We start from the raw sequence: 27,540 nt of genomic DNA on the forward strand, positions 1-27,540 counted from the left end.
GACAGCCATAACAAAACACAGTAATGTAACCAACAAAATAACTTTTCAAACAAACAACAACAATGGCTGCGAGGTTGTGACAGAGAAACATACACGTAAAAAAATAAAATAAAAAAACTGTAACATATCCAATTCACCGCATGGACATCAAAGCCTCCCGCTTGTTCCGCCTCAGAAAAAGAACGAGTGCATCTATTTTGATTTCACAACCTATCTTCCTGTTGTACAGTTGTACTGTGACACACACACACACACCCATCCTCCGCTCACCCCACTGGCTTCCCATCTCATTCCGGACATATTATTCAACCAAAATACTACACTACTACGCTCATATGGAATAAATTGACAAACACTCAAACTAAGGTGATTTTCTCTATGCAGCTCAACTCTGTCGTCCAGGGACAGAGCTGTGGACGGAGTTCCCAGAATTCCCGAGGGGCTGGTGGCCCCCCAGACCCCGCCCGTGTTGCGGAGCAAGCACAGGGGACACGGCCACCTCTCCCGGAACAGGTTGTTACTTTTTTGTCATTTTTGGTACCTTCCCTGTGCCAATGTTGGCACCCGTGCCTAAGGATTGCCTAGCCTATTCCAGACACGCATGGCTTATCGTTGCTGTTTGCGTGGAAACCTTGCATGTCCAGAACTGTTCCGTTTTTTAATTATTACATTAAAAGCATTTGAATGTAGTGAAAATTGACTATGTACAAGCTCACAACCCGTCGCACCGCGACACGCTCTGAGTTTGTAGATCGCCTATTTTCACTGCTTTTTTGTGCAACATTCTTGTATGATGAACTAGGCCGGGCATTCATTCGTAAAAACTATAACATATGGACGAGGTTTCTCCCTGACAGCAACGATATCTTCGATTTATGTTTCCTTACCGTTTAATTTCCCCCCCCGTCCTCTCTTTTTCCGTTTCCGGAAAAAAAACGACCAAACGTAAAAAAAAAAAAAAGAAAAATCACCATTCACTACCCATGTTTTTTTACACCTGTGTAAACTTCTGCGTTTGTGACTAATTGGCGTTTGCTTGTTGATCCGTCAGGCTGCGTGAGCTGAGGGCTCTCAGCATGCCTGACCTGGACAAGCTCTGCACCGAGGTGTTCAGCTCTGACCCGGCGGGAGCCGCGGCCGCCGGCGTCTATAAGACCGAGCTGCTCGTCCAGCCTAGCAGGCCCGCCGAGGCCTCGTCCGCGTCCGCGGGCCAAGCCTGCCCCCCCCTGGTGGTCTCGGGAGTGGACCTCGGCAGCACGTTACTAGGCGAGGCGGGAGACGCAGCTGGCTGCTGCGGCGAAGACTCTCTGCAGGGTAGAAGGACGCACGGGCAGCGGACGGACGCGTGCGGAGGGTGGTCCATCAGGTGAGACGAGAGATGAACTCACTTTTTTAGAATTGATTTTAAATGTGTTCGACACTTGCACTTGAGAAAGGATATCCGCACGCACACCTGTCTTCATAACGTATTACTAGACAACACGTTTTTCGAACCACAGCGTACATGGGGTCTTCATTGAAACATGCAGTTCTGAAGGTGTGTGTGTGTGTGTGTGTGTGCGTGTGTGCGTGTGCAGTTTGAGGGAGCTGGCCAGTTCTCCGGTCCAGCAGAGCAAGCTGCAGACGGTGCTGTCCTCTCTCACCACCCAGTCAGACGTGTTGTCTCTGCTGCAGGAGACCAAGGCTCTCTCTGAGGTACACCACGTCCAGCCCCAATGGATTTACAGCCGACGTGTCGATCACGTACTGTTAAATGTGTGTTTGTGTCGCATTCCGTCATAGTGAATGAAGAATTAAGAGAATACTTGAATGATGGAAAGGTATACATTTAAATCATAAATGCTCGTGTGAAGTGAGGGGGGCGGTCTATTCATCGTACATCATGCAATAAAACAGTAATGTCTAATACAACTGCAGATGTAAATCCTTTAACCCATTTAGGCCTGACGTCGAAATAAAAAAAAACGTTCACTCTGAAAGAATATATATTCAAAGATGTGTGCCGCATTTTTACGATTTTTCAAAAATAGCAGACCTACAAGCTCGTAGCACGCCACTCAGTGGCGCTATGAGCTTGTAGATCTGCTATTTTTCAATAGCTAAAGTATAACATAATGCTTAGTTAAAACACCAAAAGGGGTTCCCGTACAGAATGGATTAAACCCATTATTGACCTTACAATATACCGACCTTGAAAGATACCTTAGTTACGTCAATAATACGTTAATAATAGTGGTCCCTTATTGAACAAGGGTTTGCACCGACATAGCGACAGACATACCGACAGACAAATTCTCCATTCATTGTCAATGGCAATTAATGTTTGTGTTCAACATTATATATGTTTATAGGAGGGGCTAGCGCCCCTCAAAAAGATTACATCATAATTACCTTAACAAACATTAAAAGTCCAGAGTTTGCATGTTCTCCCCGTGTCCCCTAGGGTAGGTACCCTCACAAAAACATGCAGTAATCCTGGTCTCTAAACTACCTCCCCCTGGCCAGCCGGGGCGCCTGATGGAGGGGAAAGGAACTGGTTGGAATAACGTGTTCCTTCCACGCGCTACGTCCAACCAGGGAAACTCCCCCCTGTCAGGTGTAAAGGAGCAACTTGGACACTCAGGCATGAAGGGAGCACGAGTTAAGTCCGTTGCTCTCCCCAGGTTGGCGGAGGGTGTGTAGAGCCCAGGTTCACAGTAGATGATTGGCACAGGGGTGAAAAATGGGTTACAAAATCGTGGGATAAAAAATATATTAAAAAAAAAAAAATCCATAGACTTGGCTGCCACATGACATGGTCCACTATTAACAGTAGTTCAATGCATCAAGTATTCTCTTCATCTTTGATTCTTCGTTCATCATGAAGCCAAACTAAAATTCTGCATGACATTTTTTTGGTTTGCTCAACTCGTTTTGGACTCGTACTTGATGCATAATTGCACCTATGTCAAATGTCCACAGAGTAAAGAGGACACTCACTATGTCAAATGTCCACAGAGTAAAGAGGACACTCACTATGTCAAATGTCCACAGAGTAAAGATGACACTCACTATGTCAAATGTCCACAGAGTAAAGATGACACTCACTTTGTCAAATGTCCACAGAGTAAAGATGACACTCACTATGTCAAATGTCCACAGAGTAAAGAGGACACTCACTATGTCAAATGTCCACAGAGTAAAGATGACACTCACTATGTCAAATGTCCACAGAGTAAAGATGACACTCACTATGTCAAATGTCCACAGAGTAAAGATGACACTCACTATGTCAAATGTCCACAGAGTAAAGAGGACACTCACTATGTCAAATGTCCACAGAGTAAAGAGGACACTCACTATGTCAAATGTCCACAGAGTAAAGAGGACACTCACTTTGTCAAATGTCCACAGAGTAAAGAAGACACTCACTATGTCAAATGTCCACAGAGTAAAGAGGACACTCACTATGTCAAATGTCCACAGAGTAAAGAGGACACTCACTATGTCAAATGTCCACAGAGTAAAGAGGACACTCACTATGTCAAATGTCCACAGAGTAAAGAGGACACTCACTATGTCAAATGTCCACAGAGTAAAGAGGACACTCACTATGTCAAATGTCCACAGAGTAAAGATGACACTCACTATGTCAAATGTCCACAGAGTAAAGATGACACTCACTTTGTCAAATGTCCACAGAGTAAAGATGACACTCACTATGTCAAATGTCCACAGAGTAAAGAGGACACTCACTATGTCAAATGTCCACAGAGTAAAGATGACACTCACTATGTCAAATGTCCACAGAGTAAAGATGACACTCACTATGTCAAATGTCCACAGAGTAAAGATGACACTCACTATGTCAAATGTCCACAGAGTAAAGATGACACTCACTATGTCAAATGTCCACAGAGTAAAGATGACACTCACTATGTCAAATGTCCACAGAGTAAAGATGACACTCACTATGTCAAATGTCCACAGAGTAAAGATGACACTCACTATGTCAAATGTCCACAGAGTAAAGAGGACACTCACTATGTCAAATGTCCACAGAGTAAAGATGACACTCACTATGTCAAATGTCCACAGAGTAAAGAGGACACTCACTATGTCAAATGTCCACATAGTAAAGATGACACTCACTATGTCAAATGTCCACAGAGTAAAGAGGACACTCACTATGTCAAATGTCCACAGAGTAAAGATGACACTCACTATGTCAAATGTCCACAGAGTAGAGATGACACTCACTATGTCAAATGTCCACAGAGTAAAGAGGACACTCACTATGTCAAATGTCCACAGAGTAAAGATGACACTCACTATGTCAAATGTCCACAGAGTAAAGAGGACACTCACTATGTCAAATGTCCACAGAGTAGAGAGGACACTCACTATGTCAAATGTCCACAGAGTAAAGATGACACTCACTATGTCAAATGTCCACAGAGTAAAGATGACACTCACTATGTCAAATGTCCACAGAGTAAAGATGACACTCACTATGTCAAATGTCCACAGAGTAAAGAGGACACTCACTATGTCAAATGTCCACAGAGTAAAGAGGACACTCACTATGTCAAATGTCCACAGAGTAAAGAGGACACTCACTATGTCAAATGTCCACAGAGTAAAGATGACACTCACTATGTCAAATGTCCACAGAGTAAAGATGACACTCACTTTGTTGTGCTGAACAAAGAGGAGGGCTCTGGACTGGGCTTCAGCATCGCCGGTGGAGTGGATCTAGAACAGAAGAACATAGTTGTAAGTACAATATAGCCATGGGTCGTCAACACGGCCTAATGTGTCCTTTATCTTGGCCTCGTCCGTGGCCAATTCTACATTCCGTTTTTACACATCATTATAATTTTCTTATTTTGATCATACAGTATGTTGTTGAATTATCCAGGTTTTCTTCAGAATACCGGGCATGCATGACACTGATTTACTATTTACTACAGATTTACTATGGCATTATGGCACATTAGGAGTCCACTTGGACGACGGTTCTCAGTCACGTTTCATTTTCAAGATGCATGGAACCATTTGTACACTCTCAGAGTTACAAACCTTTCATGGTCCTTTTGGGCTAGCTCTTTACGTGTTTGTGTGCTCATTCTGTATGGCCGTTGCAAAAAAATTAATTTTGACAAAAATGTCCTCCCCAAGCCAGCATGACGATGGCCCCTGAATGTAGCAGTGGTTATCAGACATCTTTGACTCGGGTCACTCATTTTCACCCACGGCACTGAATTGCATTGTTACTTTACAGCACCTTTTTGGTCATATTAATGGTACGTAAATATGTAAATCTTAACCCCCAAAGATACAGTATGTCACAAGGAAAACTGGAGAGAATACTTGTTTCCATTTAGGACAGACTGAAAACAGCTTTTATGCATTTTATTCTGCTATTTTTCAATAGCTAAATTATATTATGTTATACATTATATAACATAGTGTTCACCAAAAATTGCCTCTACACATTATTATGATCAAGTTGTATAAGTTAGATTTTTCAGACAACTTTGACAAAATTCGACCTCCTTATATAATAATAATAATAATAATAATAATACCTGATGATCATATTTTAGGGTGCAAAAAAAATCAGGCACTCCATGTTCAACTCTTTCAGCGCCACCTGGTGGTCACCAGTTTAGGCTTTGAGTGCCAATCCTCCCATTATAAAGAAAGAAAGAATTTGTAATTCTATTATGCATGTAATGTGCATGTCATCACCTGTACACCAGATTAGAGACATTTTCAAAATATGGATTTATTTTTATTTTTTTTTATTCCCAAGGGAAGACGTCGTGTCGTCCGTGGCATCCGGTACTTAATTGGCAATTAGACGTCTTGCCGTTTATGGCTGCTAGTAAACCTAATTCAACCTGTCGGCACAGGTTCATCGTGTCTTCACCAAAGGGGTGTCTGGTGTCGAGGGAACCATCCAGAGAGGAGACGGCGTCCTGTCCATCAACGGCGGCTGTCTGGAGGGCAGCACCCACGGCCAGGCCCTGTCCACCCTGCACCAGGCCCGGCTGTCCACCCAGGCGCTGGTGGTGATCCGGAGAGGCTGCAGCGACACTGTCGACAACGCCGCCGCCTCCTCCTCCTCCTCTCCCCGACACGACGCACTGCTGGGCCGTCCCGGACGCACGCCGCTGTCTTCCAACGACAAGCCTGTGGACACGGGAGCAGGTGAGTGAAGCGCCGTGCAGCTGTGTGTGTGTCAGTGGCCATACTGGCACGTGGCAAATAGCCGCATGGGCGTGCGTGCGCGGCTGCGCGTGCGTGATGGAACGGACGGGAAAGCATTGTCTTTAAAGTTCTTATATTGTCACTTTACTGTCCTCTGGGAACCCCCCCAAAATCATGTTGGGATTTGTGTTACAGTGGTGGGACCCCCCAGAAGCAAAGATATGAGTTAAAAAACGTTTGCTGTGAAATAATCTATATATTCAAAGATTTGCGCCACATTTTCACGATAAAATAAATGGCTTAATGTTGCAGTGGTGGAGGTGGGACCTGATGGTGTTCCAATGGGTTAATGTTGCAGTGGTGGAGGTGGGACCTGATGGTGTTCTAATGGGTTAATGTTACAGTGGTGGAGGTGGGACCTGATGGTGTTCTAATGGGTTAATGTTGCAGTGGTGGAGGTGGGACCTGATGGTGTTCTAATGGGTTAATGTTGCAGTGGTGGAGGTGGGACCTGATGGTGTTCTAATGGGTTAATGTTGCAGTGGTGGAGGTGGGACCTGATGGTGTTCTAATGGGTTAATGTTACAGTGGTGGAGGTGGGACCTGATGGTGTTCTAATGGGTTAATGTTACAGTGGTGGAGGTGGGACCTGATGGTGTTCTAATGGGTTAATGTTACAGTGGTGGAGGTGGGACCTGATGGTGTTCTGTTAATGTTACAGTGGTGGAGGTGGGACCTGATGGTGTTCTGCGTGTGGAGCTCCAGAAGACGTGCGCAGGCCTGGGATTCAGCCTGGAAGGAGGCCGAGCGTCCGCACAGGGCGACAGACCGCTGCACGTCAAGCGCATCTTTAAAGGTTAGCGTTACTGCAATATATACAAAATGTTTTTGCCGTCATACAACTTAATCCAGAGCGATTTACTAATGCATAGAAATAGTCATCCTAAAGGAAACTAAGAACCTAACATCCGTTTTAACAGTAGAATATCTGTACAATGACACTATAGATTATTATGTCTTAATAAGTTATCTAAATTACTGTACATATTTTAGCCTTTGCATATGACTGCAAGGTCGTTTTGTTAGTGAAAAATGGTAGTCGACTAATGGAGGGTGGCTTAATGCATATCAAACTGGGCGTCCTTCACATGACATATAAAAATGGTTCATGTGTTCATTCCACATCTGCATTGACTGACAATCAATGGGCTATTATGCAAATATTCACACACACCATTTTGGGAAGAACTTGGGCCCCTTCCCTAGTCCCTACTTCCTTCACAGGTGTCACCGCTGATACTAATGAAGGCTCTGTTCCATTCTGGTCAAACAGAGTCAGGGTGCTGCTGTTGTGCATGTTGGCTCACTGGAAACACTCCGCTACACCAGTGGGTCTCAGGGTGTCCGTGAGTGGGTTCCGAATGGCCCCGTACAGGTGTGTAACTCTGAGAGTGTACAATTTGTTTCTATTTGTACACTCTCAGAGTTATGGCGGTCCTTGAAATTAAAAAAAAGGTTTGAAAACCACTGTACACCAAATGGAACAGAGCCGTAATTATAGTAGCATCGGTAACACCCGTGAAGGACGTAGGAAGAGTCATTCTGTGTGCATGCATACTAGAGCCCATTAGAGGAAGTAGGAAGAGTCATTCTGTGTGCATGCATACTAGAGCCCATTAGAGGAAGTAGGACTAGGAAGAGTCATTCTGTGTGCATACTAGAGCCCATTAGAGCAGGGGTTCCCAAACTTTTTTGGACCAGGTACCCCTTTTGGGGTAGATATTTTTCCAGGTACCCCCTCATCCTCGCAACACGGATAACAAATAAATGTATACGTATAAATGTAGACGTTTAAATGTAGACGTCTAAATGTAGACGTCTAAATGTATACAGACGTCTAAATGTAGACGTCTAAATGTAGACGTCTAAATGTGTACGTCTAAATGTAGACGCTAAATGTGTACGTCTAAATGTAGACGTCTAAATGTAGACGTCTAAATGTGTACGTCTTCTCTTATGGGGGTCCCTGGCATATCTTTTCAAATGGGGGTCCACGGGCTAAGTAGTGTCAATTTGGGGGTCCTTGACATGAAAAAGTTTGGGAACCACTGCTTTAAACACTTTAGCACTTTATGAACATGAACAAAATAGATGGGTCCCCCCTGGAACTCCCTCAGGTACCCCTGGGGGTCCCCGGACCCCACTTTGGGAACCACTGCATTAGAGGAAATAGGAAGAGTCATTCTGCGTGCATACTAGAGCCCATTAGAGGAAGTAGGAAGAGTCATTCTGCGTGCATAGAGTCTTATTGACCCATTGAACATGTGCTTGCCATGCCCCAACAGGCGGCGCGGCCGAGCTGTCCAGGGCGGTGGACGTGGGCGACGAGGTGTTGGCGATCAACGGCCGCTCCCTGCAGGGCCTCATGCACTACGACGCCTGGAACGCCATCAAGTCCACCGCCGACGGAGCCGTCGTACTGCTCATACGGAAACCCCGGACTTCGGTGTGACTTCGGTGTGACGCTGACCTCCAGCCGGAAGTCTGGAGGTCCTGGTCTGGAACCCTGGGAGATATTATAGGCTTCTGGTCTTCAGGGCTATAGAGGCTCTGAGTTCATCGCTGCTATAACCTCACCTCTCCTCCGCCAGGGGAAACTGGGATCCGGCTCACTCGGTCGGCCCCGGGGATTCGAAACCCTGGTCTGTTCCCGCACGGGGATGGTTGAAGTAAAAAGCCAAACATTTTGTTATCCACCTAGCCGAAAGGGGAACTCACCCTTTGGCAGGGGGAGATATTAGGCTTTTTTGTCTACACTCACTCACCCACAACCCGGGAAACCCGATCCGGGTCACTGCGCCCGGGGATTCGAACCCAGGGTTGGTAAAGGCAAACGAAAACCAAACATCTTAACCACTAGCCTAAAAGGGGATATTAGGCTTTCTGGTCGTCAGGCAGAGTCTCCGATCCACTCTGCTACACCAAGACGTCCGTCACATTCCAGATCAAAGGACGTAGGCGTGGATATAAGACTGAGAGCAGCACTTTCTTTTTTGTAACTTTTTTTTTTGTGAGAACAAAACTGCTGTGGCGTCAACGATGCTGGATTATCGGCCGCAATTCATCCCAGGAAAGCGTAGCCGAACTGCCGCGACCCCTTAAAACTCTGAGGACAATCATCCGCGTCGACAAGTCATTCCGTTTGTGAATCAAGTGAACGTGCCGAGAAATTGAAATGGAACTGTGAGCTTGTAGCTGTGTGATTGCGGTGTTGGATTTGAGAATTTGCTCACGTGTCAAAGTTGGCATCTGCAAAGTAGCAGTTTTTTTTTTTTACATGAATGGACTTCAAGCTTTTGGAGATTCTGTTTGCCGTTTGCTTAATTCGACCACTCTGCCTCCCTGGATTTGTAGGTGACCATTTTCTGCCATTTTTCTTCAGAAGGGGTGCTTTTTTATGGTCCACAGTATAACCTTATTTGTCATTTAGATTCAAAAGAGGCCCAACATGTATCTTGCATAACTCTTGGTGCTCTCTCACACTTAGTTGTGTGTCAGTGTAGCACGATGAAAATTGCAGATCCGCAAGCTTGCAAAGCGCATAGGCGGTCGCTATAGCGGCGCGGTTTGCGAGCTTGCAGATATGCTATTTTTGGTGCGTGACACGTCACACAACCAAGTCTAAATCGGCCATAAACACAACCCATAATGATGAAGTCATGCACTGCAACAGAAAATCATGTTATTTGCCACCCAGCTCACCACTTGTTGCTTCAGTTCAAACCAAGATTATATACTATAATTGCTATCATGCAATTTCAGGCGGCAGATTCGTCGCTCCGTGGGAGCCAAACTGCACCCGGAAGTTGGGGTGGAATGCATTGGAGTCAATGAGAGCTCGGTGACCGGCTCAATGGCCGAGATCTTTGTAAAGTAATCGCTTCTGGAACACAAAAGTGCTGTGCACACCGAAAAAAGAAAGTGATTCGAAAACAACCTGTGATAGGTCTTTTTTATATATTCCTGAACGTATTATTATGACAAAAGTTTCAATCGTTCATAAATGTCTTGTGATCAATGTGATTGTGATCAACCTAGGTTCAGCACCACCCTCTGCTTATAACGGCCACCCCTCGTTCTCAGTCGCTTCCCTCTCTCTACCACACTTGCCTTCTCTCATTAGCCGTATCCACTACACCTGCCTCCATTCACCACAGCCAATCCTCGTTGCAATCACCACAGTATAAATATACCTGTGATCTCTCGACCGCGGCGGCTTGTCTGTTCTGCTTCACAACAGACCAAACATGGGTCGTGAGTACTGCGCTTGTAGATCGGCTATTTCTGCTATTCATTGCTTTCAAGTTCACCCCTCCTCTTCCACCCCGACCTCCTCCTTCCTCCTCGATTCTCACTCTTCTATAGGAATCCAGGCAGGCAGTGACAGAGCAGAGGCAGTAGAGCAACGATGGCCGTCAGCTCCCGAGACTTCGCCCCCACCCTGAGTCTTGCCTTAACCCATTTAGACCTGGTAACGATTCTACAAATGTCTTCTAAATCCTGACAGTTTTCTGAAAAACCTATGTTTCCATATCAGTGGTTCTCAAACTATTTCACTCCACGTTGCTCCATGGAAGGACAAAGGAAGCTGAACGTGTAACTGTTGGCTGCATATAGCCCATTGCGCATGTTTCTTTCCTTCCATGGAGCAACATGGAGTCCACCGTACGGTCTTTGCTTCCGAACCTTATTTAATTAATCTGGGTTCAAACCAGGAAATGTGTTTTTTTATCAGACTGACTATAGATCAGTTTTACACAATTACAAAACACTTAAATATATCAACTTGAGGATTAAGTAATTTTCCTTCATCTGATTCTGTAACAAGACAAATCAAAGATAATTGAAAAGTGGATTCACATTATTAGACACACAGATATTTAGCTCAATGAAGCTTCTACTTGGAAACGGGCGTATTCAAATCAAAACCAGGTAATAACCAATTAAAGTATCATCAGACCGTATAGGGATTCAATCAATAACTTCCGTTCAGTCAAAACCAGATAATAACCAGTGCTAGACAGTAATGAAGCACATTTTCTTGAGTACTAGCCTATATTTGTGTCAAGTGTTTTTAGTATCTGTCCTTGAGTATTTGTAGTTTTGATTGAATTTCACTCCACTACGTTTCAAAGACAAATATTGCACTTTTGACCCCATTACATTTATTGGAAGGGATAAAAAGTACATTATAAATTAACCACTTAAGCCCACATTGGGACACTTTGTGAGCTTGATCTGCTGCGTTCACTGTTATATTTTTAATACAGCAAGGCATCCATATTTCTTTTTTAAATGCGATACTTCTATTACGGCTTCCCTTTGCAATTTTTCAAACGACCCTTCCAGTCCTGTTGGCCAAAAACAAATCAACAGGGAAAGGAAGGAAAATCCTTCAGTAAAAATTAGCACAGTCTCCAAATTAATGGTTTAATTTATGGCGTAGAGCGAATCTCAATTTTTTTTAAACCACTATTTTATATAATGTGACTGCATGCTGTCATAATGATCCAATAGCAATAAATAATGTCTAAATAGCCTACTGTATAAATAATGTAATCATTATGGAATGACTTTCCCCCCCTGCACATCGATGAGCTCTATAGAGGCTGCATGGGTGTCGCCACTCAACAACAAATCATCGCTGTCGGTTATTTCAACTTTTTTGTGTTTTTTTATTAAATCAATTAACACCCTACTTGATCACACTACAGTGTCACACGGAAGCATCAAAAGTAGCAGATCCGCAAGCTGCTACTCTTGCTGTTTTGTCATTTTGAAACCTGAAAAGTAACCGTTTTGGACATACTTTGAGGTTTCCACCTGACAGAGAGACTATGAATGCATTATTACAGAAAGAACAAAGTTTTATTTTTGTATTGTATTGAGAATGATGTGAATTTGAACCATACGCAATTGTTTGAACTGATATGGTACATGTGCAGCATAAGGCTGCAACATTTGACTGTCGATTTGGAAAATGTTAACTTAGTTTAAAACTATTTTTATTTTTTAAGTTAAAGCTACCTTTTAACTATTTTAATGTTTTTTCCCCCCCAATTGTGTCACTTCCAATTTCACTTATCCTGTATGAGTTTGGTGAGAGGCGGTTATTGAGCAAACACTAACGATGGTTACTATCAGAATATATTTAACATGTGTTTTAACAAATAAATACCACTTACAGAGCCCTTTAATACTGGTGATTACTGTTATTATAGAATAAATTGCTCTTTAACTTGTTTCAAGCATCGTGGCTATAAAGTCTGTACAGGTCATGTCTTGTCTTTTGACAATGTCGATTTAAATAAACCTTTGACTTAACTATTATGAATCTTATTTATTCAGGTAAATTGAAGCCCTTGACACCAACTGCCCAACTGCAGTCACATTTAATTTGACTAATTTAAGGAAATGTTGCATAACATTACACTTGATTCTATTGTAACAAACGATTGCATTGAAATCGGCTCTTACAAAGGGTGTGCCCCATAGCTTTATACTGGGGCCTGCCTGTCTTCGCTATACACTAAATAACTAAAATAACAGATCTACAAGCTCGTGAGCTGGCGGGATGCACATGCAGATTAGACACAGACACCAACGGACCGACATGTGAAAACAACGGTCGGACATGCACTGCTCCCGTGCTTGTGGTTAGGGTTAGAGGTTCCTGGAGGTATAGGTTGTCGGTCTAATGGCCGTTAGACTAGTATGTCTCGTTCATGATGTGCTGATTGTAAATAATAATGTCTCCCACTTTGTACACTTGACTGCTTATCTACCGGTAGTTGTTTATTTGTGTTCAGGTGACTGTTACCATAGGATGATGTTTGCAAAACACATTTCTTTATATTACTCGTAAACATTTTTTTTTACACTATATCTATATGGATCTGTTTGCTTTTTCATTTTCCACCCTGATTGGCTACGATCGACATCCAAAGTTTGCACGACTAGCCCACAAAATGCCAGAAATGATGAACGCATGGTGGCGTTATAAAGAGGCCCAGTCACGTCTTTACCTAACTGAACCGATCTGCTGTTGTGTGCATGCTCCCTAGAGGCCAAGGAAATACATCTGCCCTGCATTTCTCAAATCTGCCTTTTAACCCATTCTGATCTGAGATCAGATTCATACGAGGTTTCCACTGGACACACACTGGTCTGATTAACCCATTCTGACCTGAGATCAGATTCTAAAAATGTCAGTCGTTCCTTAGATTTTTCAAAAATAGCAGACCTACAAGCTCATAGCGCGCCACTCGGTGGCGCGCTATGAGCTTGTAGATCTGCTATTTTTCAAAAGCTAAAGCATAACATGATGCCGACACCAAAATGGGTTCCCGTTCAGAATGGGTTAATAGCGCCACCAGGAGGCCGACTTATTCTTTTATATTAGTCCTTTAGATGTTATCCAAATATCACACAAATTGCTACACATGATCTTTGTAGTCCCATCAAGACGGATCTATGTGTGATTTTTATATTCTATCGTAGTTGGCCAAGATTCTAAAGTTTGCAGGTGTGGCCCGTTCTGAACAAAATGCATCAAATCATGAACACTGCACCCAATTGCTGTGCAACTTTTCACACACATTTCCCCTCTTTGAGGAACAATTAATGCCACCTGTTTAACATTGCCCTATTATAGCGCCAACAGGAGGCACATTTTTGCAAAAGAAAAAAAAATGTTTATATTACTCCTACACATTTTGTCCAAACATCACAAAATGTATTAATGTTCCTGACCTGGTGCAGTCATATGCTCTGAGGAGCACTTTATAGTTATTTATGGAAAAGATAAGCTACTTTTGAAAAAATGTAAAGTTGTGATTTTTCTGGTCTCGTCTTGTTCTTCATGGGATTATGTTTTCTCCAGGCCTCATTCAAAGTCATCTGGGTGCACTCACTCAAAGCATTTCAATCTTTTTTTTATTCATATTTTTATTTTTGTATGATTCTGAGGGAGAGTGGAGTAATTAACCCACCATGCCTCGGGCCAGTGTGGACTTGGGCTCCATATTAGGGAAACTGATGTCATCAATATGGGAAAGTATTTTTTTTTTTATTATTGTTTTTATTTTTAATTGTTTTACTTCACACCAGCAGCTTTTTCAATTCCAATGTGTGGCATCAACATCAAGGAACAGTTCTAAAACCAATTCTGCTTCAACTTAAATTGTAGATTCAGCTGAAGACAATGCCACAGTGTTGTGATAGATATGTTGGGTTCCCCTCCTTTGCAGGGAAAAGCTTTCAGCGTGAACCTGTCCTTTATTAGACAAGGACTCACTTCTTCTGTGCCTTGACTGCAGACTTTGTCACCTTGGCGGTGCCGCCGACCCTCTTGTCCACAGTCAGGATGACACCGACGGCCACGGTCTGCTTCATGTCACGCACTGCGAAGCGTCCAAGGGGAGGGTAATCCTTGAAGACCTCCAAGCACATGGGCTTCTGGGGGATGAGCTCGACGATGGCGGCATCGGCAGACTTCAGGGCCTGGGGGTTCTCCTCAATCGTCTTGCCGGTGCGCTTGTCAAGCTTCGCTGTGAGCTCGCTGAACTTGCAGGCGATGTGGGCCGTGTGGCAGTCGAGCACGGGGGTGTAGCCCTTGGTGATCTGCCCCGGGTGGTTGAGGATGGAGATGCGGGCGGTGAAGGAGGCGGCCTGCATGGGCGGGTCATTCTTGCTGTCCCCGGCCACGTTGCCACGGCGGATGTCCTTGACGGAGACGTTCTTGATGTTGAAGCCCACGTTGTCGCCGGGCCCTGCCTCGAGCAGGCTCTGGTGGTGCATCTCCACGGACTTGACTTCAGTGGTGATGTTGGCGGGGGCGAAGGTGACGACCATGCCGGGTTTCAGGACGCCGCTCTCCACGCGCCCCACGGGGACCGTTCCGATGCCGCCGATCTTGTAGACGTCCTGCAGAGGCAGGCGGAGGGGCTTGCCGATGGGACGGACGGGGGTCTCAAAGGCGTCCAGGGCCTCGACCAGGGTGGTTCCATTGGCGCTGCTGCCGTCCTTGCGCTCAACCTTCCAGCCCTTGAACCAGCTCATGTTGGTGCTGGGCTCCAGCATGTTGTCCCCAACCCAGCCAGAGATGGGCACGAAGGGCACGGTGGCGGGCGCGTAGCCGACCTTCTTGATGTAGGCGGACACTTCCTTGGTGATCTCCTCAAAGCGCGGCTGGCTGTACGGCGGCTCAGAGCTGTCCATTTTGTTGACGGCGACGATAAGCTGCTTCACTCCCAGGGTGTACGCCAGCATGATGTGCTCGCGGGTCTGTCCCTCCTTTGAGATTCCGGCCTCGAACTCGCCCTTGCCGGCCGTGACGATCAGCACGGCGCAGTCAGCCTGGGAGGTCCCAGTGATCATGTTCTTGATGAAGTCCCGGTGCCCGGGGGCATCGATGATGGTGACCGCGTACTTGACGGTCTCAAACTTCCACAGAGCGATGTCGATGGTGATGCCACGCTCGCGCTCTGCCTTCAGCTTGTCCAGCACCCAGGCGTATTTGAAGGAGCCCCTGCCGATCTCGCTGGCCTCCTTCTCGAACTTTTCAAGGGTTCTCTGGTCGATGCCTCCGCACTTGTAGATCAAGTGGCCGGTGGTGGTGGACTTGCCGGAGTCGACGTGGCCAATGACCACAATGTTAATGTGAGCCTTCTCCTTCCCCATGGTTCCTTAGTTCCTTAGTTCCTTAGTTCCTCACTTCTAACTGCTACTAAATCAGAAGATTATTACCTCAGACAGAAACCGAGGCTGGACTATGTGAACTAACAGAAATATCGTGAGTGGACTTCTTAAATATACCTGCGTACAGAATATCACATCAAGTATGACATAATTTTTTCCAAATATAGGAGTCATTCTACAAAAACTTATCATGTTTGACTTTTAAATTACCATTTTAAACGTTTTACGCCTTTTTTGGATTAAGTAGTTCGGTCATCAGAAACATGAGCTTTGCCATCTCAGGCCAGAGAGTTGTCAAAGACGTCAATATAGTATGACAGAATTGTGTTTATTTATTTTTTATGATCCTTAGGGTCATCCAAATTACAGAGAATTATAGACATTTTGGATCATGGAAAACTATAGTTACTATTGTTGTAGATTTTGATTATAATTACAAAACATACAGTAACTACTTCATTTCGTCCATTTTAAAATAGCCGATCTACAAGCCCTCAATCCGTTACGATGCGACGCATTGTGAGCTTGATCTGCTATTTTCATAAGAAAACTTGAAACGAGACGTTCTGCATAATCCCATAATGAATACTTTTAGTACTTTAAGTACATTTTGATGCCAATATTTTTGTGCCAATATTTTGAATTCCAGACTTTTACTTGTAACAGAGTATTTTTTTATTATTGCAATGTTGATACAAAGTAAACATTGTGAGTACTTTTTCCACCACTGTTAAAAATACATTTTTTATCTTTCACCTGCCTCCTCAGCGGATGTGCCAGTTACACTGTTTCTTCCAACATTCAAGAGTTTCAAATGAATAATGCTAGAACAGACACTTGGCTTCAGTGTACTATTTTCAAGAAATGAGGTGTCTTCTTGAAACAGAGATTATCAGGAAAACATAGGGGAAAATCCCAAATGTGTTTCTCCTGCTGTGAGGGAAAATGAAACCAAAAGAGGAAAGGGTGAAATAATGACCTGAGTGGGCGTGTGGGAAGTGAGTGGGTGGAGGGGTTTGAGTGGGTGTCTTTGGGGGAAGTAAATAGTGACGTCATGACTTCATAGCTGACCATGGCTGCCAGGAGTCCTCAACGCTAAGGAAGACCTTGAAATGCATCCGTTGTTCTGTTTGTGGAGAGGTCAATAAACTATCTGAAAAGGGATATTTTACAATACAAACGTGATGATATGGAAAATGTGCTTGACAAATGAATGTACCTCGCTGGCTGCATAGCGATGTAAAAGGGAATGAAGTTCATGGAATGCCAAAAATAATCAATAAACTGTCGAACTGAAACAAAGGTAAATCGATCAATTAAACTCATAAACAAATATAACATGGAACTTATAATGTAGACTGAGACATCAAAATGTTGACACAAAACAATTAAACAAACCTTTTAAGCGACATGTTCTCAACAAACAAACGGAAGCGACAACTCTGAACTAGTGAACCTTACTCACATGACCATATAAGGCCTGATGGCCGGAAATGACGTGAACACAAACATCTGGTACCCAAATTTGTTTCTCCTGCAGTCAGACACTCTTGGCTGTGAGGGAAAATGAAACCAAAAGAGGAAAGGGTGAAATAATGTCCTGAGTGGGCGTGTGGGTGAGTGAGTGGGTGGAGGGGTTTGAGTGGGTGTCTTTGACCTTAAATATGAGCGCTCCAGTGAGTCCCGTCCATTCGCAGCATTATCAAGGGAGGAAACTATCAGAACACTTGAAGAAGCGTCTGATCCATTATGTCCAGCATCATGAAATCGGCTGTCGTCATCTTTCTCATCTGCCTGCTGGCTCTTCATTTAGAAGGTAATGCGCCTTTTACAATAATATGCATGGTTGCTTTGGATAATACCAGCACAGTTGTATATGGATTATATTATATTGGAATTATATTGTCTTGTAGTTTTATAGTCACAAAATGCTCTGCTTTGATTTGACTGCCAATGCAGTTTGTCAGATAGTGTTTTTAAAACACAAATTAGGTTTTAATCTTTAATTATTGTAATGTCACTCGCTGCATGCTTGGCTAACGGTGTCCCTTCATTCCACAGGGCACCTCATAAGTCATCGCTTTTCCTGCAGATGTCGAGATAAAGGGCTCGACTACATGAACCCAAAACTCATCACAGCTTTATATGTGTATGAAGCCAGTGTCTTCTGTCCTCGCAGGGAGATTGTGTAAGTAGCCTACAATGTTTATAAACAGCTGGTGGAAAAACAACTAAGTACATTTGCTCAAGTAGCCTACATCATTTTGAGGCATTTGTAGGCTACTTTACTTGAGTGTTTCCAATTTTCAATACTTTTAATTCTACTCCACTACATCTCAGAGGAAAATATTGTACTTTTACTCTACTACAATTATTTGAAAACGTTAGTTACTTTGTAGATGTCGAGTATTATAACATAACAATACAGTAACCACTTCAGGCAGGCTATATATACATTTCAGCCATTTGAAAACATGTGAAATAGGACATTTTGCATAATGAGTTATTTTACTTTTGGTACTTAAAGTACATTTTTATAGCAATAAATACTTTCATACTTTTTACTCAAGTACATTTTTAATTCTGGACTTTTACTTGTAATAGAGTATTTAGACATTACAGTATTGATACTACAAGTCAAAAATCACATTCCGGCCAATCACAATTGGCCTCCTCAGCGTCCTCACTTTTCTGTCCTTCTGGCCAATCACAATTGGCGTCCTCACTCTTCTGTCGTCACTTTGAGGGGCGCTTGCCCCTCCTATACACAGGTTTAAAGTTGTCTTTAGTTCAAAGTTTGTTTGGTAAAGTGAAGTCAACATTTACGTCATAATGTGTCGTTTACCTCATATTGTCACTTTATTGTTAATAGCGTTTAATGTTTGTGTTGGCACCGTTTGTTTTACATCACCATTGCATCACCTAATCAACATGAGTTAGACTTTAATATATTAGTGTCCCCTCACTTCACACGGGTGTGATCTTTATCCAGCTCAATTCTGTCGTGCTCAGCCGATCAAGTCATCGCTATAGGGTGCACACAAACACACACAGCTGGGCATAGGAGGGGCCTGTCTGTCACTAATTATGATTTAACTTTACACACTGTTCTCCATCACCTGTCTGTCACTAATTATGATGTCATCCATCTCCAGTGTGGAAACAACAAAAGGCAGAAAATGTTTGAATCCAGAGTCACAGATGGGAAAGTATATCTACAATAAACAATATAGACGGGTAAGATCAACCTTTTTGTTTTGTCTTCGTCATAAAATGTAAGAATATATAAAAAAATACGATGTGACCTGAATGAACTGCCTTCTAAATCAGTATAGTAAAAAAAGAAAGAAAATAAATTGTTGCAGAGGACCCCCATGCACATTTATATATTTGGCCACGGACCCCCATCCAAAAAAATATTGTGCCCATGAAGAGGCGATGCTTTCACAAAACAATATTATAACTAAGACTGACTTTCTTTTGTTTCAGGGTCGATAAAGAAAAGTGAACATTCACCCACCTCTCTGCCCTGACCTCCACTTCCTCATGTCCACACATGACCATTGGACCACGTGACCTCTCAACCACCCTGAAAGTTCTGCTGTTATTGTCGCGTTTATTCCGGGTGGTGGGCTCATTATAGTACCCAGCTTATATTTGTAACTTCATGTTGTGTTGTATATGTATAGATGTTAGTGCTACTAAGGAAGTTCACTGCCTCTACAGTAAATACTCTGTGTTAAGAACAGAAATCCTCTTATCAACCAATTACAGTATCTCAGGGATGTAGATATTAATACGGTTAATTGGGAGGTAAAATGTGTTTATGCTACTACTAGAGGAATGCAGTGCGTATACTAGTGGGACACAGTGAAGTCAATAATTGATGACAATGGTATAGGAAGTATCAGATATCAAGAGGTGTGCTTTTAACAGGATACTAGCAGGAGCGTGACTCTTCCAGTTCATTCTAAAGAAATGTAATGAGCAGGAGACATGGCGTTTGCGTAAGTCTTTATAATGTGTTAATAAGTACGGTCAAATGCTCTGTCATAATGATACGCTTGTGCAGTCGCTAGATCTGTGAATTAATAGTAGGCCTATATGTTGTGTTTCTTTGTGTTTCAGTTTATTACCTGCTAATGCCACTAACGCGTCTAATGTCGCGACCTCTGAATCTTGTGATAATGATTAAGAACAATTAGTTGTGGAAGCTATTGAACTATATCTGAACACGGGCCAGACAAGGCAAATAAGGCTTTTACTGTACACAAGTTTAGTAGAAGTGTGTTTGTACGTGTATGAGTGTGTTATGAGATCATTGTAGTAATAAAATGGCCGGAAAATAAGTGATTGTTTGCAAGCCTTTATTGCAACTTGGAGGAAGTGTGTGTTTGAGTAATATAACGGTGTGTGTTTAAATCACAAATTACCCATACCTGTTCGTTAATTCCTTTACGGAGGGTTGAATCAATAGTTAGACAAAGTTATGAAACAGCAAAGTTGAATTATATCCGTACAGTTATGAAGTTATATCCGTACAGTTACAATTTGCAATTTCCGCTATTTCCTCAATTTCCTCAATTTCCGCAATTTCCAATTTCCGCAATTTGCAATTTACGCAATTTACGCAATTTTCAATTTCCGCAATTTCCACAATTTTCAATTTCCGCAATTTCAGAATCAGAATCAGAATCAGAATCATTTTTATTTGTCATTTTCCTATGTACTTACATACAAAAGAATATGAAATATCGTTCCCCTCAGTTATTGGCAGTGCAACATAAAACATAGAGCCTATTTAAAAACACAAGCTAAAAACTAAAACCAAACATGGACAGACATTTAAAAAAGAGACCCCAGTATGTATGATGACGTGCAATTCATATGGACAAGTTAAAAGTCACCAACACCACGCACAACCTATAAATAAATAAAGTGGCATGGTGCAATCCTTAAAAACAAAACGTTACTAGCACTGTTAAAGTGCTGTTGTGCATTGAAAGTGCATTTTTTTGTCCAGTTCAGCCCAACGCTTCATTTCAATTTTGCCGGGGGAGGGGGGGGAGGGGGCGCAGTTCGTTTATGAGCCTCACTGCGCTTGGGAAAAAACTGTTTTTCATCCTGGTTGTCCTTGCCCTAATACTCCTGTACCTCTTCCCTGAGGGTAGGATCATGAACTGGCCGTGGGAGGGATGATGGGGGTCCCCAATGATGCTGGTGGCTCTTCTGGCACAGCGCTCTTTATAGAGCTCCAACAAGGGGGGAACAGGGGCACCAATGATCCTCCCAGCTGTCTTCACCACCCGATTCAGCTGATGTTGTTCCTGTGCCTTGAGGCTGCCGAACCAGGAGGTGAAGCTGTAGGTCAGGATCGACTCTATGGTGCCCCTGTAGAAGGTGGTGAGGAGGGGAGTGGGAAGGCCCGCCTTCTTGAGCCTCCGGAGGGGGTAAAGTCTCTGCTGAGCCTTCTTGATGATGGCTGTGGTGTTGATTGTGGAGGTCAGATCATCTGCCAAATGCACCCCCAGGAATTTGATGCTATTAACCCTTTCCACAGGGGCACCACCGATGGTCAGTGGTGTATGTTGGCAGCTGCTGGCTCTCCTCCTAAAATCAACCACCATCTCCTTTGTTTTGTCCACATTCAGAAAGAGGTTATGTGAACTGCACCACTCTGTAAGCAGATCCACCTCCTTCCTGTAGTCAGACTCATCATTTTTGCTAATAAGCCCTACCACAGTAGTGTCATCGGCAAATTTGAGGATGTGATTACTGCCAAATTTAGCAGAGCAGTCGTGGGTCAGCAGGCTGAACAGCAGGGGGCTCAGGACACAGCCCTGGGGCGATCCTGTGCTCACTGTGATGGTCCCAGATGTTTGGCCGTTGACTTTGACTCTCTGTTGCCTCTGAGACAGGAAGTTGAGGATCCAGGTGCAGGTGCCATGGTCCACATTCAGCAGCCGCAGCTTTTCCACCAACTGTTGTGGAATAATGGTGTTAAATGCTGAGCTAAAGTCAATGAACAGGAGCCTGGCGTAGGTGTTCTCTTTCTCTAGATGAGACAAGGTGAGGTGGAGTGCAGTTGAGACGGCGTCATCTGTGGAGCGATTGGCTCTGTAAGCAAACTGTAGTGGATCCAGGTCTGCTGGCAGGCTGCTCTTGATGTGTTGTAGGACAAGCCGCTCAAAACACTTCATCACCACAGGTGTAAGGGCCACAGGTCGAAAGTCATTTAGACCAGCTGGATTTGGCTTTTTTGGCACTGGCACGATGGTGGCGCTCTTGGGGCAGGTGGGCACAACTGCCTGGCTGAGCGATATATTAAAGATATCTGAAAAAACATCCTTAAGTTGCTCAGCACACCCCTTCACCACACGCCCAGGAATCCCATCCGGTCCCACCGCCTTGCGTGGGTTGACGCTGGCGAAGACCCTCTTTACCCCAGCTGCCGACAGCTGCAGCCTCTGCTCGCTGGGAGATGGTGGGGGGATCTGTGCCTCGGTGGTGTTGTCAACCTCAAACCGTGCATAAAAGTCATTGAGTCTGTCTGGTAGTGAGGGGTCGTTGTGGCCAACCTGCTGGGAGGGGGGCTTATAATCAGACAGTGTCCTAAAGCCCTGCCACAAGCGCCTGGGGTCATTGTTGTCCGTGAAGTAGCCGTTGAGTGTCTGCCCATACAGCCGCTTCGCGTCCCTGATGCCCCGAGCCAGGTTGTTTTTTGCCAGCTTAAACGCTGCGGTGTCCCCAGATTTAAATGCCACATCTCGGGCCCTCAACAATGTATAGACATCTCTGGTCAGCCAAGGTTTCTGATTGGCTCTCTTCCTAATGGTCTTAACCTCCGTCACGTCCTCAATACATTTATTGATGTATCCAATGACAGTCTCTGTATATTCATCCAGGTTGACAACATTGTCATATGTTGCTGCCTCCTTAAATATATTCCACTGTGTGTCTTCAAAACAATCTTGCAGTGCTGGGATTGCCTCCTGTGGCCACATTCTAACGTCCTTCAGTTCTGCTCTGCTCTGTTTCACCCTAGGTCTATAAATAGGTGTGAGCATTACAGCTGCATGGTCAGAAGAGCCAATATTAGGGAGGGGGGCTGCTCTATAGGCATTTTTAATGTTGGTGTACACATGATCTAGTGTGTTGTTGCCCCTCGTCGCACAGTCAACATGCTGATAGAATTTTGGTAACACATTTTGGTAATTTCCGCAACACTCCGCAATTCCTCCGCAATAAATATTTCAATCAATCAATCAATCAAAATTGACATTTCAACTATTGATCAGACGCTGTGCATTGACGACACCTAGTGGTCATTCATTTTAATTGCATGCATGCAGAGAAATCACAACATTGTGAGACGCACTGGGTCGTTGCCATGTTTTGCCACGGAAACCAGCGACCTGCCTTGTGTAAGTAAGTAAGTACATTTTATTTATAAAGCACCTTTCTTAACAATGTTACAAAGTGCTGTACACTACAGTGACACAATAAAATCAATCATAATTAAAACAGGACAGTACAACAAGCAAATAAGAACAACATAATCAAGTCAAATAAAATCAGAAAAATGTTCCCGAAATAAAAACGTTTTCAGTGGACGAAGCCAGGCTTGATACGAGCAGACGTGGCAACGCGATCGAAACACAGGGGCAATCTCCCGTTGGCCGAGAGGTTGGAACTCACGGGCCAATGGGAGCCTGTGTGGTGTAATTTCTCCCTTTACACTGACTATAATTCTATCTATTTGAGACAGAAACGGCTAAGCAATACGGCAGGCTGTAGGCTGTAGTCAAAAGCACCGGACGAATGAAGGCAGGCAGAGAGCGTTCTGAAGTGTAGTGTAGAGTCGATCATTTTATTGCAACCGAGACCAAGACAGAGAGCTTCGCCATTGTCCCTGAGCCTGGAGCTCAGGGACTACCTCGTACTGAACCGCTGCCGCGGCCAGTTTAAGACTCCCTAAACCTTGCATTTTACAGGACATATATACAGTGTTTTTGCATAGACACAGATATACGGAGGTGGAGACTGAAACTTTACATACCGGTATTCATCAACATATTGCCACTTGGTAAGCAAAGGTCTCTCCTGGATACAATAGAATGCTAAGTTCCCTATCACACCTGGCCAGGCCAAGCTACTTGACTAAGGCCCACGACACCTTGACTTTAAATATCAAAGACAGGCCTCTGCAGACACAGTGACTGCAGATAGTGACAGTTGACTTATTTAGCATGCCCTTAGCACAGTGACCAAATGTATAAGTCGGACATTTTAACATGGCTTATATATGAATATCATGAAATATAGATACCACACCTGCATGCCTTTGGGCGGCCAATAAGGGCAGGGGTAAAACAGAGAATTGTTCCGGATCCTTAACATCAACTAGCACAGAAAAGCTGTGTTGTAGTAACCAGCAGTTAGCTCAGTGTGATGAGTGTCTGTGTTTGTGATCCACAGGTCCAGGGTTCAAATCCCACATTATTCATGTGTCTCTGTGATGCTTTGCTTTGCACACTGACTTTCAGAAGGACAACTAGCTCAGTGTGATGAGTGGCTCTGCTTGTGATCCACAGGTCCAGTGTTCAAATCCCACATTATTCATGTGTCTCTGTGATGCTTTGCTTTGCACACTGACTTTCAGAAGGACAACTTTAAAGCAGCACAGAAATTCCCCATGATTGTGTGCCTCAGTGGACCAACGGATAAGTCAAATGATATCCGTAGTATACCTAGTAGAAGTGTGCCGGTTCAAACCCCGACATACTCAAATCTTTACTGACACTTTGCATTCCACACTAACGTCGTCCTTTGTTCCAAGTGTTTCAACAATGTTGCAACTTCTGGGCCACCGATTGGCCGGTGCCCGGATCGTGCAGGCTACCATTGGCTGGTTCCAACTGGGGTTCCAATCCAGGAGCCAATGGGGGCATGGTCCCGCCCCTACCTCTCAGTAATTCCAAAACAGCACGGCGGCGGCCATCTTGTTACAGTGTGCGGTGGATGGAGGTATTCATAATTTTAATAAATCGTACAAGGTGTTTGGAAAATATTTAAAGGCAGCAGGGCTTTCTCCAGGGGCCAATAAGGGAACGATTTTAATTTGGAACATTTCTGTCCATTTTTGGCTTAGTTATGGACATGTAGTATCTGTTAGCATGTTAGCTAGCTGCTGGATGATGATGATGATGATGGGTTCTTCTTATTATGTGTGAATATTTCATATTTTTTTGTACAAGGCGTTTGGAAATTAGTGAAAGGCACCGTGGCTTCAACCAGGTCTCACCAAGGAATCGACTTTAATTTGGAACATTTTTGGTTCATTTTGGCATAGACATGGACATTGCAGCATATGTTAGCATTAGCTGCAATGGGTTCTTCTCATTATTGCGAACGCAGTGATTACGAACCCAGTGAGCACTTACTATGAGACCTAGCAGATCATGTCTGTCTGTCTGTCTGTGTGTGTGTCTGTCCCGCTATCCAAATATGGAGTGTGTTGCATCAGCAATCACTCAGCTCCATATATGGCCACAAAAGGGGCCAGGTCCACTCAGCTCCATATATGGGCACAAAATGTGAAAATTATGTAATATGAGCCAGATTGTAGATTGGCTATTTTAGTATTTTTCTTGTTTTATTTATTTAACTGTCTAGGCCTATTCACATGCAATGAACTCAAGTGTCACAAAGCAAAGCAACACGAAAAGCGATGGTAATAGTACTATTAGCCAGCTTCTGCTGACCTATATGGGGTGCGAGGCCCTGCATTGCTCAATAACCTGCTTTGATGACACTTTTGTCCTTTTGTATGTTTAAATCAAATGTCAAATTATAGTTCAAAGACACCAAGAAGATAGTCTGTGATTACAATATCAATTTAAAATGTACTACCCATTTCTTGTTTCCTGTTTTCCACTTCATGATAAATGCTTTTATGTGATGTATTCCCATGCTTTTGTTCTTGCTTAATGTAAGTCGCTCTGGATTAAGAGCGTCTGCTAAATGCCTAAATTGTAAAATTGTAAATTGTCCCCTTGCGTGCAGGGTCCGGCCCATTCCTCTCTGTTATGTCATATGACGAGCATTTAACTTTTAATATCACAATTATTGTAGCTAATCTTTAACTGAATCTGGAAGTATTCCTTTATTAAATGATTCTTCATAGTCTGGAATTGTAACTGATCAATTTTCTTTTGTGACTTTCGCCTTTATTTTATATGGAGGGACAGTCAGTGGTGTAAACTTTATTTATATAGCACATTTCATACATAAAATGCAACTCTGTCACATTCTGTCTCTCCCTCAGTCTCCACACTGGCCTCCCATATCCCATTCCAGCACACCCAGTTCCATTTACACACCTGTCAACTACCTAATGAGCCCAGCAGTGAACACTTCTCCAATCAACCTGCTCACTATAAAACTGGACTCAGTACAAACACTCATTGTCAGTTCATAACCTGTGTCACAGATGTCCTGCCTGTTCATGTGTTGACTTTGATGTCATTCTGATTCATGCCTGATTCCTACCTGCATTCCCCTGTGTAAGATATCTCGTAATTCTTTATTAAATACTTTATTATTATACTCTAGTTTGTTGTGACTTTGCTCCTGGGTTCAACTCTGTCTGCATCCTTGACAACTAAAGTACTTCACATATTAAACTTTATTTATATAGCACATGTCATACATAAAATGCAACTCAAAGTACTAAACATGAAAATAAAATAAAAAATAACAAGCAGCGGAATGCCAGAAACAAAAAGTAGGTCAATCTACAATTAGCAAATAAAAATAGCAATACAAAACTAAAACATTAAAAATGGTAAGGAAATTTGTATTGGATAATACATTTTAAATTGATATTATTAGATATTCAACTTTATTGACATTTATAATTAAATTGGTGTCTTTACACTGTAGAATCCATTGTTGTTTGTTTCTGTTGCTTAACTCTGTTGCTTTAACTACATATAAGTGTCTATTTGTTTGTCTCTAAATGTTTTGATGAATTGAACAATGCCCTTTGTTCAATTCATGCCATATAGCCCCTACCGTACGGCATACTATAGCACGCCGTTTTTCATCATTTTTGAGGATTTGAAGAAAATTCAAAATTTCAAAAAACATGGGTTATAGCCCATCGTTTTTTGAATTTTTGAAAAAAATGTTATCCTCATTTTTCATCATTTTTGAACATGGGCTATAGCTCCTACCGTACGGCATACTATAGCACGCCGTTTTTCATCATTTTTGAGGTTTTGAAGAAAATTCAAAATTTCAAAAAACATGGGTTATAGCCCATCGTTTTTGGATTTTTTGAAAAAAATGTTATCCTCATTTTTCATAATTTTTGAACATGGGCTATAGCCCCTACCGTACGGCATACTATAGCACGCCGTTTTTCATCATTTTTGAGGATTTGAAGAAAATTCAAAATTTCAAAAAACATGGGTTATAGCCCATTGTTTTTTGAATTTTTGAAAAAAATGTTATCCTCATTTTTCATCATTTTTGAACATGGGCTATAGCCCCTACCGTACGGCATACTATAGCACGCCGTTT

The 27,540-nt window shown here is 43.2% G+C and overlaps 3 protein-coding genes across 3 annotated transcripts in view; 2 read left to right on the top strand and 1 right to left on the bottom strand.

Annotated features, from left to right (window-relative positions):
- Positions 1-12,444, top strand: part of pdzd2 (PDZ domain containing 2) — a 129,330-nt gene extending 116,886 nt beyond the window's left edge. The window contains exons 30-36 of the mRNA XM_080766564.1: positions 385-513; positions 1,052-1,366; positions 1,578-1,695; positions 4,654-4,755; positions 5,898-6,195; positions 6,917-7,051; positions 8,541-12,444. Coding sequence (XP_080622690.1) covers positions 385-513; positions 1,052-1,366; positions 1,578-1,695; positions 4,654-4,755; positions 5,898-6,195; positions 6,917-7,051; positions 8,541-8,707 — 1,264 coding nt within the window. The 3' untranslated portion in view covers positions 8,708-12,444. The remainder of the gene's footprint in view (positions 1-384; positions 514-1,051; positions 1,367-1,577; positions 1,696-4,653; positions 4,756-5,897; positions 6,196-6,916; positions 7,052-8,540) is intronic.
- A 2,103-nt stretch (positions 12,445-14,547) lies between these two features.
- LOC308316604 (elongation factor 1-alpha-like) lies at positions 14,548-15,936 on the bottom strand (the record flags this gene model as incomplete). Its single annotated transcript, XM_080765293.1, has 1 exon — positions 14,548-15,936. The coding sequence occupies one exon, from the start codon at positions 15,934-15,936 to the stop codon at positions 14,548-14,550; it is 1,389 nt and encodes a 462-aa protein (XP_080621419.1).
- A 1,728-nt stretch (positions 15,937-17,664) lies between these two features.
- On the top strand, positions 17,665-19,599 carry LOC308316647 (C-X-C motif chemokine 11-1-like). Its single transcript, XM_080765338.1, has 4 exons — positions 17,665-17,770; positions 18,016-18,142; positions 19,110-19,191; positions 19,444-19,599. The coding sequence occupies exons 1-4, from the start codon at positions 17,704-17,706 to the stop codon at positions 19,450-19,452; spliced, it is 285 nt and encodes a 94-aa protein (XP_080621464.1). The 5' UTR covers positions 17,665-17,703; the 3' UTR covers positions 19,453-19,599.
- The last annotated feature ends 7,941 nt before the right edge of the window (positions 19,600-27,540 follow it).

Source organism: Protomyctophum bolini (genome assembly GCF_963924005.1).
Source record: "Protomyctophum bolini genome assembly, chromosome: 6".
NCBI lineage: Eukaryota > Metazoa > Chordata > Actinopteri > Myctophiformes > Myctophidae > Protomyctophum > Protomyctophum bolini.

Excerpts from the sequence above, each read along its gene's own strand:
- LOC308316647 (XM_080765338.1), top strand. The coding sequence starts at position 17,704 with ATGTCCAGCATCATGAAATCGGCTGTCGTCATCTTTCTCATCTGCCTG. Across the intron at positions 17,771-18,015 it reads GCTGGCTCTTCATTTAGAAG|GGCACCTCATAAGTCATCGC; the intron begins GTAATGCGCCTT and ends TTCATTCCACAG. Across the intron at positions 18,143-19,109 it reads TGTCCTCGCAGGGAGATTGT|TGTGGAAACAACAAAAGGCA; the intron begins GTAAGTAGCCTA and ends ATCCATCTCCAG.